The 16,984-nt window shown below is 33.9% G+C and overlaps 4 protein-coding genes across 4 annotated transcripts in view; 3 read left to right on the forward strand and 1 right to left on the reverse strand.

Moving 5' to 3' along the window:
• LOC129795284 (toll-like receptor Tollo) overlaps positions 1–16,984 on the forward strand; it is a 650,843-nt gene that overhangs the window by 416,251 nt on the left and 217,608 nt on the right. The window lies entirely within an intron of this gene.
• LOC129795317 (exosome complex component RRP40) lies at positions 1,473–2,423 on the forward strand. The gene has a single exon (XM_055836466.1). The coding sequence runs from the start codon at positions 1,578–1,580 to the stop codon at positions 2,298–2,300; it is 723 nt and encodes a 240-aa protein (XP_055692441.1). The 5' UTR covers positions 1,473–1,577; the 3' UTR covers positions 2,301–2,423.
• LOC129795304 (stAR-related lipid transfer protein 7, mitochondrial-like) lies at positions 2,530–6,305 on the forward strand. Its single transcript, XM_055836444.1, has 3 exons — positions 2,530–2,614; positions 2,688–3,395; positions 5,496–6,305. The coding sequence occupies exons 2-3, from the start codon at positions 2,694–2,696 to the stop codon at positions 6,063–6,065; spliced, it is 1,272 nt and encodes a 423-aa protein (XP_055692419.1). The 5' UTR covers positions 2,530–2,614; positions 2,688–2,693; the 3' UTR covers positions 6,066–6,305.
• The window catches only part of LOC129795303 (cyclic AMP response element-binding protein A), a 32,517-nt gene continuing 21,819 nt past the window's right edge, over positions 6,287–16,984 (reverse strand). The window contains exons 2-6 of the mRNA XM_055836442.1: positions 13,534–13,750; positions 10,974–11,287; positions 10,555–10,890; positions 10,246–10,389; positions 6,287–10,178 (exon numbers count right to left, since the gene is read on the reverse strand). Coding sequence (XP_055692417.1) covers positions 9,990–10,178; positions 10,246–10,389; positions 10,555–10,890; positions 10,974–11,287; positions 13,534–13,750 — 1,200 coding nt within the window. The 3' untranslated portion in view covers positions 6,287–9,989. The remainder of the gene's footprint in view (positions 10,179–10,245; positions 10,390–10,554; positions 10,891–10,973; positions 11,288–13,533; positions 13,751–16,984) is intronic.

Here is a 16,984-nt window from a genome sequence, read left to right on the forward strand (position 1 = left end):
TCAAAATTTTCAAATTTGTAACCCAACCGTCAAAATTTCCGCGGGCCCCAAATTCCGCACGGAGGAGCTCCCCAAGGGTCCCGGAGCACCCGTGAGCGCCACAGGAGTCCCAAAAATGCGTTTTATACCCAAAAATTTGGGAAAAAAAAACGGAAATCACGAATTTTGTCGAAATGCAAAAAAAAGTTCGTTAAAGTTCAAATTTTATTATTTGGACCAGACGTATGGCGCAGTTTAGTTAGTATAAGAGAAAATGAGACGGTGCACGTCACTGATACTGTCTCCCTCACACAGTTAGTTTTTCACAATTTTCTCGCATTTTTCGCCGAATTTCCCAGCGAAATTACGTTTTTTGTGACCAGGAAGCGAAGCCGCGTCGATTGGCGTCCACAGTTCAAAACGCTCAAAATCCGCGCCAGAAAAAGTCGTGCAAATTCCGGAAAAAAATCCGGCGAGTTGCGCCCCCAAATTTTTACTGAACGTACTTTGGGCCCCCCTGAACCACCCGCCAACTTTTGGTGCCCCAAAAATGAGTTTTTCCTGGAAAAAAAAATTTTTTAACAATTTTCCGCACAAGTTCCACACGTTCCACATGCATACCACAAAACGCAGAGAGAGACGAAGATATTCTTCCTCGTGTCATCTCGTTAATTGGTCACGAAAGTGTTAACGAATCGCAGTAGTCGCGGGACATTTTGAAAAATTTGTCAGAAAACGTTTTCGTGCAATTTTTGAGGAAAAGCAAAGGAAATTAAACGTGAAAACAGCAAAATGGGGTCCTGTATGTCCTGCCGTGAGAAGACCTACGATTTGCCCTCTTCATCATTCAACAACATCGTGAGTTTTCTAAGATTTTTCATGGATTTCCAGAAATTTTCATTTTTTTTCTCAATCATTTGTTTTCATTGCAGGAAATGAAAGTTTTTAATCAGGAAGGAGGGAATGAGGAGCCTGCAGTTCCGATAGAGGATGCAGGAGACAAGCTTGTGAATGTGGAATTGCCGGAATGCCAAGAAGAGCCTCCGGAGATGGTCGATGAAGCTGCCGGAGGGGATTTCCAGAAAGAGCCGGCTGAAAAGAAGGCAAGAATTACAATCTACCGGAGCTATTTTCATCCCAGAATCCTCATGGGAAGCAAGAAGGCCCCTGCAGAGGCTACTGCAGCTCCTCCAACAACTCCCACAATGGATTAACAATTTCCTCCCCCACATTTTCTCTGTTTTTTTCAAAGTTTATCCCAATTTTCATTTGAAATTATTCCCTGGGATTCCATTTATTTAAGAGGTTAAATAATAAAACTAAATGAATTAAAAAACGAGTTTTCTTGCTAATTTTCCGGGAAAATTGCAAAAAAATCATTTTTTCGTATAATTTTCCAACGATAATATGAAATTCGTTGTTTTCAAAAGTCCGTAAGAACTTTAGCGCCACTTGGCCTCCTGTGGTTAGCACATGAAGTTCAGTTTGTAAACAAAAACATCAACACGTGTGATTTGTTTCTAAGAAAATACGGAAAATCTCACAGAAAAACTTATTTTTAATTGAGAAAAAACATACAGGAAGTACAGAAAGCAAGTATGTCAGATGCAGAAGATGATGCCGTGTACATTTTCCCTGGAGAAGAGCTGAAGGAAGCAATGGAAGCGAGTGCGAGGAAGAAAATCATCATTGGTCCGGGACTTCGTGGGAAATTCCGGGAAAATCGCGTTGTAGCCTCACGTGGGGGTCAGGTACGGAAGAAGAAGAACACCACATTCTGGCTAAATAGTCACCAGAAACGCTATGTGCCGGCAAAAGGGGACACTGTGATTGGGTACGTCACGGGGAAGTCTACAGAAACCTTCCGGGTGGATATTGGGGCCAGTGAAGCCGCCTCCCTGTCGTACCTCGCCTTCGAAGGGGCCACAAAACGCAATCGACCCGAAGTCAATGTTGGGGACATCCTCTTTGGACGCCTCCTGGTTGCCAGTGGGGAATTTGAACCGGAACTCGTGTGCCTGGATAGCTCAGGGCTGAAAAAGGATCGTTTTGGGGTACTTCCGGTGGATGGATTTGTCTTTGAGTGCAGCATAAACTTGTGCCGGAAGATGCTGGATGATAAATTTCCCCTAACACGGGCCCTGGCCAAGGATTATCGCTTTGAAATGGCCGTTGGGATCAATGGGAGGATTTGGATACGCGGGCATACGCCCAGGCAGACAATTGGCCTCAGTCATGCCATCCTAGGGGTGCAGCACATCCCTAAGCATCAGCTTGATGACTACTGCAGGAATATCGTTGGGGAATTGGCGGGATTTTGAGGGAATTCCTGAAGCTCTAGCTGAAATCCCGGCTGTCCTGACAAGTTTCTCATTCATTTCCTTACAAATTCCCTTCCGTGTAATAGATAAGGTACCAATAAATTATTCTTTTATGAAAATTCATTCAGTTTTCCTTAATTTTTCAGAGAAAAAATCAATTTAATTAGCTAGAGTGACGTAGAAATGTCTTAGAGTAAGCTAGAGCAATGGAAAATTTCCATACCGTCAGTGATAAAATAAGACATTCGTGCGTGCTGGTTAGGTCAGCTGAGTTGCAGCAACTTTCAAAATATTTTGAAGGAGAATTTTTTCTTGTAAGAAAAATCAGCATTTTCCACCCACAAAGCCCCCTCGGAGGAAACTAATTCGCTTTCCCTCGTATTCCAGGTGAGCATGAAGTCCTTTCCGCGGCGTGTCTTCCTCCTGCGGGTTCACCGTTACTTTGTGGATCACCTGAAAAATCGCTCAGACAGCATTTTGAGGTTATGGATGGATCAGTGCGAGTACATTGTGAGCCAGAGGATTCGCCGGGGGCAGCAAATGCTATCGCTGTACACAAAGATCTGTGCCGAAGAGGAGATCCGGGAGCTCCTTGGGCGCCTCCGACGTCATGTGCAGCGTCACGCGAAAGGTATCATGCTGAGCGCTGTGGCGTTCACATTCAACTGGAATGACGAACGGATCACCCTTGAATCCGTCCGGGAGCACTTTGAGGAGATTAATTTCGTGGAGAAGCTCAAGGAGAGCACCCTCGTGTGCCGGAAGTGCTTCAAGAGGCGCATAATTGACAAGAAAATCGATGGGATTGAGTACTGTGTGTGCACGGATGCCCACAAACGCTGCCCCAGCGACTGGGAGCCCTACCTTGAGCGGCAGGACCTGATTATTTGGCGCCAAATGCAACCATGTGGGAAATTCGTCTACAAAGTCTACGGCGAATACACCGATGTGTCCGCACAGGACTTCCTGCATGTCCAGACGGATCTTGAGTATCGCCGTGAGTGGGATTCCACGGCTATTGCGCTCGAATTAATTGACACGGACACCTCGCCGGGATCCAATAGCCACGTTATCTACTGGGAGATGCTCTGGCCGGTAAGTTAATCCCCTCCTCCTCCCTTGATAAGCTCTCTCTTATCCCGCAGAGTGGAAAAGTATTGCATTTGCTGATTGCGTAAGAGCACCTCAATCAGCAGAAGCACTCTCTCCATCCACTCCCTGATAAGCTACCGCATAAATTTAGGTTTGTTTTTCGCGCCAAAATTATCAGTTCCAGACAAATTTCTCTTTTTCTTTTGCTGGAAGAAAAATATGTTTTTTTTCGCATGGAAAGTATTTACAAGAAATGAGCAAAAATTATGCAATGCTCCGTATGCAATGAACCGTTGAACCCGCATAAAAAATGCACAGAGATATTCAGAATAAATGTCCCCAATTTCTTTGATAAGAAATTAATTCTTTTGGGAATTCTTCTGGGCTAATGAACCTGATGAAGGATACAGATTAAAATCGAAACGTCAACGGAAAGTTGACTGAAGAACAAGAAAAAGGCCTAAAATGTATTTTTAGAGAAGAAAATTATGTAGAAAAGACCAAAATGGGGATGAAATATGATATGTCTTAAATAATTCAGTCTTATCAGCCGAATATAGATGAGTATTATTCGGAATATTCAGAATTTCCCTGAATAAATATAAAGAAAATAATTTAAATATTAAAAAATTTTAGTGATTAATCTTTAAGTTATTTGAGAATAATTAACGATATATATCGAGTTTGATGAGTGTTGATGATTTATTGCATTTATTAACGAATAATGATTCATTTTAACGAATATTTAAAGCAATTTAAGATTTTTTTTTATGATTGTTGAAGAATTTAAAAGACTTTCGTAAAGTAATAGTAATATTTTAACCGTTTTAACCCTAAAATAATCTCAGTCACTGAAGAATGAATAGAGTTGGCGTCCCTTTTACTGCCAGCAGCGCCATTTAACCTTACTAACTGCTTTTAAATATTGCAATTAATAATTTAAAGAAATAATCTGAACTTTGAAGATTTTTCTCATTTTTACACGAATATCGCTGATTTTATGAAAAATATTGAAATGTGTTCAAAAATTATTTAATATTTAACGTTATTGATTATTTTTTAATGATTCCTGAGGAATTTAATGATATTCATTGAAGAATTTTAATGATTCTTATCAAATTTTAAGAATATTGATTAAGTTTAACGATTCTTAATAAATTTTGATCAATTTAGATTTTCTTGAGAGTATTAATAATTCATTATCGAATATAGGTGCAATTTGATGATTATTGAGGGTAATTTAGGTATTTTTTATTTAAATGACTATCAAAGAATATCAATGATAAGCGCAGAGAAAAATCAGAAAAATAATAAATTGATCTCAATATATCGTCTCTTATGATAAATAGATAGAGACATGCAGTTTTTTGCAAAAGTTTGTTCACATGAATCTCCTAAGAACTAAAAGTATTCTCCTCATAATAAGGGGAGGTCAAATAATTTTAAAAATTCAAGGAGTTTCAAGAGCAATTTTCTAGCCAATTTTAATATAAAAATAATTAAAATTCGATTGAAATTTTCGTTAAATAGCCAAATATTTATTAGAATTTTGTCTTTTTTAATTCTGAAAAGTATTTTTTTTGTACTGAAAATATTATTTGACCATTCTTTAGTTCTAGGTCTTCTGCAAAATGGCGTCAAACTATTAATTTTCATGTTATTCCGCAGCCAATATCTCTTATTCCTCAAAACATAAATAAATGCTGGTAAAAAAAAGTAATAAATACATTAAAATATTTGTATAGATCGCATAGATGGTATAGATATGAAAAGTTCAAAATGTCGTTACTCGTGGCGTCCCCTTAACTGCTATCAGCGCCATTAAACCTCAAAAATTGTGGGAAATTTTGTAATTAAGTTTGAGAATTGTTTCTCTTGCTACTCTTTATGATTTTTCAAGCTCTAAAACTTTTATTTGGAATTCCTTCTTCAATAAAAATCCATTAATTTATTGAACAAAAAAAATTATTTAAAAATGAGACAGTTATTTTGAATATCTCTATGCATCTTTTCTGAAGCATTTCAATCCCTCTCAATAAATTGGTGCAAATTAAATGACAAAAAAAGCTTAATTTGCTTCCTTTTCTCTCCCCCGGCGAATAGAAACTCTTTGCCAATCGTGACTACGTGTACAATCGACGGACTTTCGTGGATAGGAAGCGTCAAGTGATTGTAATTGCAAATAGGAGTACACATCATCCCAGATGCCCGGTGAAGCCGCCGAATCAGCGTGTATCGGACTACTGGAGCTACATGGTGATAAAGCCGAGTAAGTCATTCAAGAGTACGGGATTGCGGTTTGTTTTAACGTATTTCGATGATCCGGGCATTGTGATTCCGCCTGCGGTCACCTCGTGGGTGGCACGTAAGCAAATGCCGGAATTCCTCAATCGTTTGCACGCTGCAACGCTAAAGTACGCCCAGATGCGGCACGATGAGGAGGTGGAAGCCCTCAATCGTGTGTATGCGCATGAAAATCTCCCAGATCCGGGCTATGAGTACCCTCCGGATCCGGAGGTGGCCACAGACGATAAACCCACGTCGTCATCTAGCTCCGGGGGTGATCGTATCCTTGAAGAGGTGGTGGATGCCCAAGAAGAAGAGGAGGAGGCGAGTGATTCAAAAAATAAATCCTGGTGGAGATTCTTCCATCCATACTACTATTTTGCGTGAGATGAAGGATAAAGAAGAGAAGAAGAAGAAAAAAAAACTAGTCTAACGCAGGTCGTGCTCTCCTCCAAATTATAAAAAAGGAAAAAAATCAATGCATTTTAGTAGTTCGATTGTAGCTGCAAGATTTTTAGCATCAAGATTAGTGTGTTGTTTGTTCTTTAACCTCAAGCAAAGAGTTTACAAAAAGAAAATTCATTCGACTGATGGGAATAAAAACGACATTTTATCGTTTAAAATTGAGTTGTTATTTTTCATTTCTTTTCTTTCGTTTTCAACTTCATGTTAAATCAACCATAAACAGTTTTTTTTCTTTATCATCCTTCAATTTCTTCTCATACTACTACAACATAAAATAATAATATTAATAATAAAATAATATTTTCTCCCGCCAGGACGGAGAAAAGAATTGAATATCAAGTAAATTTTCTCTTCTAAAAAATCTTTCTCATCAATGAAAAAACATCCACACGATTTTTTGCAGTGTGACTCATCTTAAAACATTCTTTTGTTTTCATTTTAAATTAACACCGCACTGAAGCTCCGCCGCCGTGACGTAAGAGAGCGATAGCCAATGAGAATGCTTTGTCCGAAAATATTCAACCAATCTCAGCTCTTCTTTCAAATATTCTTCTTCTTATTCATTTACATTTCATTCATCAATTTTTATTCTTCTAAATTTCTTTTGAAAAATGTTTTATGCAAAGGCAGGGCTTCAGTGCAAGGTTGGTTTGAATGCAGTATAGCAGCTCACACCAATGCAAGAAAGTTTCTTGTTTTAATTGCAGAAAAAAGGTAACATAAGACAAAAAAAATTACGATTTACTTTTAAATTAATCAATAAAATTAATAATAATATAATGCATAGTTGGTTTCGACGTGTACAAAAATATACAATTGTTTTTAATAAAATATTTATTTAAAGTTTTTCTCGCAAAAAAATCATAAATTGAGTTAAGTTTTAACCTTTGTTTATAACCTCTAAATGACGTAACCAAAACGTTACAGAAAAATTATTTTTATATTTCTTTTATTTCAAAAAATGATAATTATCTTTTAATTATCTCTAAAAATAAATTGTTTATTTACTTAACAACTACGGAATTTTTTATATTAGTAGCTCTATCTATCTTTGAAATATTAATTTAATAATAATCTTTGATAGATTAAATTTTTTTTTTCAATTAATAATTCCTAAATTTATTTTTTTTTTTTAAAATGCTATATTTTTGTTATTTCTTTTCTCTTTTTATTTGTTTATGAAAAATAAAAGGGCGCAGAAGATATTTGTCTTTCGGGTAATTTAAAGAGTTTTTAATATATAAAAAAAATCTTAGTATTAACATTAAAATTCAAACAATTAGCTATAAAATGCAATTTTATAGGTAAAAATTATATAGTTTAGCATACAAAAATTCCGCTTTAAGTTGCAATATTAAACTTTTTTCTATAAATTACAATTTTATAGCAAATGAAAATTTGCTGCTATAAAATGCAATTTTATAGGAAATCGTAAACATTTAAGCATCGTAAACATTTATAGGAATTTTTATAGCAACGTTGAGTGTTCATTTTATAATTTTTTAAAGCAATTTCGGTTGTTACTAATATTTTTAAATACATACATTCTAAAAAGGAATATTTTTAAGCAATTTGTTAATTTTATAGGAACAAATGTAACTGATAATTATGGACATTTTCAGAAGATCAATTTTTAGATTAAAAGGAGGTTACGAATACTCGAAAAAGTCATCAGATATTTTTTCTGTGATCAAGTACAAAATTCAAATCAAATTATTAATCATCATAATTCAAATTATGGGAAAATTTATTTTATAGCAAATAACCAATTTCAATATTCCTTAAAGCTTTTGATCTTTATTGTTTTTATAGGTTTCTAAGTAGTCCAGAATAGATCAAAAGAAACTTTTTAAATTTTTATAGCATGTTGGTTCTTTTATGAACTAAACAAATAATTTTTTTAGCAGTGAAACCTTTTATTTCCTATTTATATGCCCTTTAACTGCTGATTTTTATGGTTATAGTTTTGCCTGAATTTCTTATTGTTTAGTTGTAAAAAAAATCAAATTGGCAAAAAATTATTCATTTTACCTTGAATTTTTATTTAGTAATAAAATTCGTTTCTTAACCTTTTCTTTTTTGTTTGTAAATCCCGATAAAAAAGAACTTTTTCTTCTTGCGCACCTTCACTTCTCACAGAGAAAAATTTAACAATATTTATATATTAAAATAAAGTGCCGTAATATCAGTCATTTAGCTACAATTTGATTTTCTCTATTCTTTAATAAATTATATATCCTCATATAAAATGTAAAAGAAAAAATATATATTATTTAATTAAAACTTTAAAGATTTTCAAGGAAGACTTCCATGGTCCATTTAAAAAATAAAATATTTCGGCACTTTCTCTTCTCTTACTTTTTTTTATCACCAACATATTTATGTCTTCCAAATTGCACAATTTTGGCGGATTGAAAAATGAGAAAAATAAAATAAAATAATTAAACAGAAACATTATTTCCATTACGGGACAAAAATAAAATAAAACAACAAACTGAAATAATTTATGCAATAAAGTAGATAATAATAATGTTCAATAAAAAAAAATAAATCTTAAGTCTTTTAATTATGGAATGGTGCTAAAACCCTTAGAAAAGAAAAACAAATAAAATATAAAAGGTAAATAACTTTAAAAAAAATATTTTTGCTTTTAAAATCATTTTCTAATAATTTGAATATTTTGTCTTAATTTTTTTTTGTTTAAGTAATTCGTGAGAAAATATATTTTATATTTTTAATTTAAATGCACATTATATATCCTTTCTAGTAGGTATTTCTAATTAGTATAAATGAGGCAATTCTTTTGAATCCCACAAAATAATTTTTTTTAATATTTCTATAAAATATATATTTTTTTTAAATGTTTTTCTTATAAAGTTTAGGAAGTATTTAATCTTCAAAATATTTATCTTTCTCTCGCATATTTTTTTGTAAATTTTTTGGGAGAAAAAGGCACCGTTTTTTCAGTTTTCTCTCTTTTGGGTTTTTCTATACATACACCCTATATAAAATTACGTTAAAAAGCAGTAAAAATTCTATGCAAAATCATTGAGGAATTAAAACCCAAAAAAATTTCCTGTCATTTCGCTCTTTACTGATTTCCCGTCAATTTCCCTTTTAATCTCTACAGGCACATTTTATTTTTTTCTTTTCTTTTAGCATTTGATGTAACAATATATCTACCATTATATTGCACACAATTTAGCGTCCATGTTTCGTGTTGCAAATAAAATATTATAAAAATTAAAATAAAAGAAAAAAATGTGGTGTAGAGATGGGAGAGGATAAGAAGCCTGAGAATTGAATTATCACACCTGAAAGTAATTTCTTTTTTTCATTCTACAACTTTTTCTGGAAGGTTTTAATGTTTTTACATTTAAAATTTAACTGATGTTTCTATTTGACATTTATTTTAATGTCACATTGACAGTAATTTTGAGCTCCGTTTGGATGAATTAAACTGACGTTTACATTTGACTTTTGTATGTTGACATTTAAATTTGACATTCCATTCATTGCTGTCAGTTTGACAAATAATTTTTATATTCAAATTTCTTGGCAGTTAGCGTTTTTCTCAGGTGTGACACCCATTTATCGCACAAAACCCTATAAATTTTTATTTATTGAATATTCTATAAAAATGTTATTCACAAAAATATATCCTCGTATATTTAATTTTCTTTTATTTTTCACACACAATAATTTTTAATTCTTGTCCCTAACGAACCCTACACAATAAAATGCTGAAGCTTCTCTGGGGGGAAAGATTATTTGTATGTTTTTGACTTCATCCCCATTGCTTTTTTTGTATGTTAAAATTGTTTTTCTTATACTTAAAATTTTTTTTTACTTCTTATTCTGCCGATTGATGAGAGCTTGAAGTTTGGTTAGTTGACTCATGAGGTTCGCATTGGAGCCCTCGAGGTTCTCAACGCGTTTTCTGTACTCTGAATTCTCAGATACGAGTATCTCAACTCGTCTCTCGAGCTGATCCATGTACTCTTTCTTTTTTCGACGACTTTCCTGAGCAGAAATCTGCGGAATTGCGTAATAAATGTATGAGAATTTTTTCTTTTAAGTTTATTTCGTGTTGCAAACTCACTTTATTCTTAATTTTTCGTCTAATCTTCTTCAGAGACTTCTCTTCGGCTTTCGTGAGGGGAAGGCGTGTTGGAATTGGGTAACCCTCAGCAAGGAGGGTTCGTTTCTCTTCCTCAGTTAGGATTAGTGTCCCAGTTGAACCCTTCTGTAAGAAAGAGTTTTGTTTTTCATTAATTTCTTTTCCTTTCTTTCGTTTCTTCCTGGTTTGTTTCTTTAGAGGTTTGTTACAAGGTTTCTAACCTAATCTTAAAAGGAAAAAATCGTTGGGAGTCGTTAAAATATCGTTAGAGTTTAAAAAAACAAATCTTACCGGTTGCGTACTAATGAGTGGCGTTGTGATTGGCTGCCTTGTACTGACTCCTGAATAAACTTTCGACGCACTAGCAATGGCGGCTGATGCTGTGGCAATACCAGACCTCCTGGTAACTGCGTGTGTTGTCTGCGGGGACATTGGATGGTCTGGACTGAGATTCCCTTCGGAATCGTCGCTACTGAGCGATGAGGGCGGGGTGGGTGGTAGACCAAAGGGCGCCTGTGCCTCCAGCTTCACCTTTGGCATTATTAATCTCTGATTGACTTGATGTGAAGGCAGGTGGTGCCCCTTGAGAAGGCTCTGGGATGCATGTGAAAGCTGCAGGGAACCATTCTGCAAAGGAAAAATTCAAATTTATCCGTTAGACGTCTTCCTTCATTTTTCATAACGGTTTCTCGGCGGTTTTCTTTGCATACTTTGTGCTCAAAGACGAGGTCTGTGTTGGTTATAGCGGCAATATTGGATAAATGGGTATTTATTGTTGTTTTCGTGCATTCACCGGGGCTGGGTGGGTTGCTACTGGTGGCCGGTGACATTGGTTCATCCTTAATTGCATGATCATCTATGTCAATGTCTTCGGACAGGGAGCTGGTGGCGGATTCGGAATCATTGCTGCAGCTATTTTGCATTGAGCTGATAAATTGCGAATTAACTGCACGATACTGCGTTGTTCGTGTACTTAAAGCTGCTGTGTTCATTGTTATGGCGGGATAACATTCATCGTCCATGTCTGAAAATTCAAAAACAAACGAATAACGTTTATTCCCTTAACGAATTTTTGAATTTAAAAATTTTTTAGGTTAGGAATTTGGCGTCCTTTATTGCTTTGACCGCCATTGCATAAGAAATTCATTAAAAACATTAAAGTTTAGAAAATTTTAAAAGAAAATTTAAAAAAAAAAACTTCTGCCACAAACTCATTGATTATTGACTCAATTTGCATGTATGACGCAAAAATTAAACCACAAGTAAATGATATTTGCGCAATTTTACCTCATTCCCCTATACAATTTTCCCAGAATCATTAGATTGCTTTCAGGAGGACGTATTACTATTCTTTCCCCCTCAACTCCCCGGGGGCTTTTTTTTCGTACCACCATCAGGCACCTGATTAAATACATAAACCCATTTCCCAAGAAATATGTTTGCACGTTCTCCATGAGTTTCTGGCGCTACAATTCTTCTCTCTCTTGAGATGTGGAGCACAGAGCAAAAAAAGTGTGTAATATGCCCAAAAAATGCCACCATTTGCACGGGATCGAGAATATTGCTCAACTTCTTGCGGTGTTTTCTTTTCTTTTCTTCTTTTCTTAAACAAATACCATGTCCCAATAAAATACATAAAACATTTATCATTTTTCCACGTGTTTAAACTTATTACTAATATCTCCTACTCCCAAAAAAAAAAACTTCTCTGCTTGAAAAGAAAAACATGAAAATGTTGAATAATTTTTTTGCTGATTAAAAAATTGTCTTTCCGAGGAAATGTCTTCATAATGAGAGCGAGATAGAAAATAAAATTAAATATTTTCTCTTATCGGTCACACGGTGAACTGTATTGTTATTTGGAAGAGGCGTCGCAATACAAGAAATTGAGAAATAGGAACTTTTTATTTTAATATATTCATCCAACCTTATCGGAGAAAAGTCACACGGACACCTTGGTTACACCTGAGAAAACGCGAATGGCTTTAAGCAAATTAAATTTAAAAAATTTCACAAAAGAAAAATGTTTAAACACATGTCGCGGTATAAATTTCAGGAAGTTAGCAATTAATTAATTAAGGTTGGGTTCCACGCTGCTTCTGCTGTGCTAAATATATGGGACTGTCAAATGATAGAGGGCCTGTCAAAATTTATGGCATAAAATAAGTATTTGTTCGATTTTTATTAATTTTTCTTCTAACGATTGACATTGTTTTTCATTTGTTTGACATTTCTTTCATCGTTTGACGTTTATTCTAACAATTGACATTTATTCAATCAATGATTTTTCTACTAATTGACGTTTATTTATCTATTGACATTTATTTTTATTAATTTTAACGTCTCTTTAATCATTTGAAGTTTATTCTATCGTTTTGACGTTTATTTTAACCGCATTGACGTTTCTTCTACCATTAGGCGTTTATTCAAACATTTTAATTTTATTCTAACGTTTAGAAATCTCTTTCTAATTTTTTGTGCGTAATTTTTAGCTTAGAAAGGCATGATTCTAAACATGATTCTACTCAATGTCCTTAAATTTCTTATTATATTATTTCGAATATTCTATTTGTCAAATATTTATAAAGATAATAGAAAGAAAATTTAAGAAGTTTGTACAAAAATAGACAGTGTCCTTGGCGATAATTACCAGTTTTAACCAATTCACAAGACATTTTGTTGACCCGTCGCCGTCGGAGTCATTAATCTGCGGCTCATTAAGTTTGTCTTTTTTATCAGCAGAATTATGCAAATATTACAGAAAGAGAAAACTTTGGTTTTTTAGAAGCTTCTTTCGCTCAAGAAATTCTTTAACATTGAAATGAAATTCATAAAATTGAGGAAGAATTGGGAATAGTTTGGCGGGATTTTAAGTTCTTAATTCTTAAACTGTTATGAAATTAAAAAATAATAAATTCCTAATGTTTATGAAGAGTTTTTGCTAAAATTGAGCAGTGAAGCATATGCTTCATGCTCGAAAAAGGATGCATAAAACACGGAGGCGGAGTTTATGTATTAACAATTTTTCTTCCTAGTTTCTATAAATCATTTTTGTATAGAATTAAATAAACCAATATTTCCTTTTGAAAACTGATAAAAAAAGATAAAACCTAATTTTTTAGCTTTTTTTGAATGTTTATCAATCCTTTGAAGAATTTTCCGTCTTCTTCTGATTGCAGTGACGCACTTTTAATCTCAATTTCTCGAATATTTTATGCAAAAGCGCATGATTAGAGCTTGTTGGACTCATAGCACAAAACAATTACTCACCATCCATTTTATTGTGCAGACTTCCTGGTGAATCTGGCAAGGAATCCCCATCTGAGTTGAGACTGTAGGAATGTTCAGTTTTAATTGGAAGTGTCCCCAGGGCGTCTGTCATTAATTTATCATGCAGGATAACTTGGGGCATTTTTATATCCTTATCCAAGTACCAATCACTCAATTCTGGATCTCCTGATGATAATTTTAATGCATCCTGCATTGCCTGTGGAGGGAAAAAGAAAAGATTTCAAATAAGAATCTCATTTTTTGGACTTATTTTCTGCAATTGCGCAGCGTTTTGTGAGTCATTTACGCGCAAAAAAAACATTGAATGGGGTCTTTAGAATCTTTTTTTTTGTGTTTAAAATTTATTTTCGAAAGGTATGCCCAATGCTAATGAAACTCTCGTGTGTTGGTCATTGAACTCCACTCTCCTCTATATTTGGTAAAAGTTGGCGATTTTCTCGCTGTTGGGATTTTTTTTGGTGTGTGATTTTTTTTGATTCTTCTTCTTGAGTTCTTGGCGGGGAAAAATGCGAAGAGAGAGAATGTCTTAAAGAAAAAAAAACTCTGAAGGAGGGGAAGAAAAAAAAAAGAACTTGAGGCACCTGAAGTTGTGAAAGAGAGAGGTGAAAATATTCTAACGGGACGCGGAATTCTTTGGCATAAATGAAGCCGTATCGTGGAATTTCTTACTCTTGTACAATAATTTTCTTGGCAAATGTGACTCTCTCTGAATGGGTATAGAGCCCCACAGAGACGGGGGCATTGAGAAAGCACACGAGGCACGAAATAGCCCAACAAATGAGATTTAAATTTTCTATGGAGAGATCTTTTTTTTTCTCTTCATTGCAAAAATACCTATCTCAACTTCTTTTGGGGGAATTTCTCAATCCTCTCTTTTACTAGAGAATTTCTTGCTCCAAAATTGCTCCAAAATTGACCCAGAGTGTCTTTTTTTGATAAATTATTTTACAAAAAAAATCCCAAACTTTATATATAGCAAAAGCATTATATATAGCACAAAATATAGGGGAGAGTCAGTGGAGAAGATGGGAAAGAAGCATGAAGATTGTCCTTGACATTGGTGGATATTTTTTCGCGGCGCAATTTCAATGTCAATGCCCGGATGGAAGCTCAAACGAGCAAGTGAGAGAACGAGAGAAAAACTATCTGTTTGAGTGAGAAAAAGCAGAAAAAAAGAAAAGATGAAAACGCATGATGACCAATGTTTGCTCTTCAAGCAAAATAAAACACACACGCAAATCAATGAATAGGTTACACACCTTTTGCGCTTTGCTTGAAGCCCCCCCATTGTACCCAGAAAGTGCGACAGACAATTTTGACTTCAAAAGAAAAAAATGTCCAAAAAATTGGCTTTTTCTCTCAAATGAGAAAACTACGCGCGATGACCCCAAATTGTACTAATTCTCAACCATTTAGCATTACTCTAACAATTAAACAACACGCCAAAAGAACAAACGAAAAATTACAATAAGTAGCATAGTCAATCATGTGAAGCATGTTGGAGAAATTCCAAAAAAAAATCTTTCGTATTCTTCAAAAGAAATTTTTGGTTAGGGTAACATGGTCTAAATCGGACCATTTTTTGTGAATATACCTTTGAAAGGGAAGAAAATAGAAAAAAGCTCCCCTTGTGATCAATCTCAGCAATATTTATGTGCATTTGATTGGTTTATTGAAAGATTATTTCGTGAGCTTTCATTTGAGATTAATTTTATCAAAATCGGTCAAGCTGGTTTTCTGTTGTAAACGAAAGTTTGTTTAAAATTATAAGACTGCCATGCTAAATTCTTAGTTAAAATTTGAATTTTCAGTTGATATTTTGAGCCTTTCTCTACCGAAATCGAAAGAAAAATTCTTATTTAACTGAAGAATATATTAAGGCATTTCGCTAAAATGAATAGACCCCTTTTTCAACTAAGACATCAATTCAATTTTTGTTCATTTCATAAAAACTCATCCAAATGAGACACATGAAGAGAAATCAAAGAAACTTTATTATTTTCCCTCTGAAGTTAGTTGGGGAAAAGCGAAGAATTTTTCTTCGAAAATTAAATAAATCGCACCTCTATTGTACATCGAATTGCATTTTTGCCTTATAGAGCATACGAGCATATGCTTCAATAAATTATTCCTTCACTTTCTTCATGAATTAAGGAAACTAACACAAAAGATTGCCAAAACAACAACAACAACAAATTTTAGATTACTTTTGAACGGAATAATCAAATGGGCTGTGCTGCATATGCTTTACGCACAAAAACATAAAATGAGAAGAAGAAATAAAATAAAATGTTTGAATTTTTAATTAAAAAAAAATTACGATCATATTCTAATAATATTTAAAATCTGCCATGAGACTCATTTTTGACATTTCAGTTAAGCTTTTTACACGTTGTAACTCGAGTTAGTTTAACGGGGATTATCACACTTAAGCTCCAAATTAAAAAAAAATTACCTTAACACAATTTTTTTTCTTCAGTAATTGCTCCCAAAGGACATTTCTAATTAAAAAAATGTCTTCTTTGGCATTTTCTTTGCAAACAAAAAATACCAAAGAAGAAGAAGAAAGTCCACAAAAGACTCGAAAAGGTTAAAAAATTGTTAAAATAATTTTCATTTAAACAGAATTTAATTTAAAATTTAACGTTTGGAAAAAAATTAATGACAATAATAAGTTAATTTGTTGAGTGAGTCTATTGAGACTAAACTCCTCCACCAATTTGCTACTATTATCTCGCACAATACTGTATTTTCACCATCTCCTTTTGGTTGTATAAATTTTTGAATTACAAAACCCAAAAAGAAAATAATACGCGAAAGAGACGCGATAAAGCATTTCACCATTCACTTCACACATCAATTCACTTCCCATGTTGAACTTAATAAATCTTTTACTGTTAAATTCCACTCAAAATGTCTTCGCTATGTAGCCAACAGCAGAGTCACACTCTTGTGCGACAAAATGCAATTAGCTACCCAATTAGTGGTTAATTTTTGGTGAATCTTTTCGGCATCATTTTCTTCTAATTCCCCCCTCTAGATACTTTTTCTTTGGAATTTTTCATCTTGAAAAAAGTCTTTGACCTTCACGTGGAAATGGCCCATTTTTTGTTTCGTTGTGATGGCCCCCCTTGAGATTACGTCATAGGTGTTTCTTATTCGTCAGAGGTGTCATAAATAAAAATGCTTTATCAGCGAGAAGAAGAAAATGATGAAAAGAAAATGAAAGGAAAGACCAAAAAGGAATTTTCTATTTTATATTTTAAAAGAATTTTCATTTCTTATCTGTCGATTGAACAATTTCTTAGCGCTACGATCCCTTCTTAGCGAATATATTTTTAATATTCACAACAATGTTTTATTAATAAATTTATATCTAATTGACCATTATCGTGTACTTGAAGTATTACACACATTGAATTTTTTTTTT

The sequence above is a fragment of the Lutzomyia longipalpis genome, chromosome 4 (assembly GCF_024334085.1).
Source record: "Lutzomyia longipalpis isolate SR_M1_2022 chromosome 4, ASM2433408v1".
NCBI classification, from domain to species: domain Eukaryota; kingdom Metazoa; phylum Arthropoda; class Insecta; order Diptera; family Psychodidae; genus Lutzomyia; species Lutzomyia longipalpis.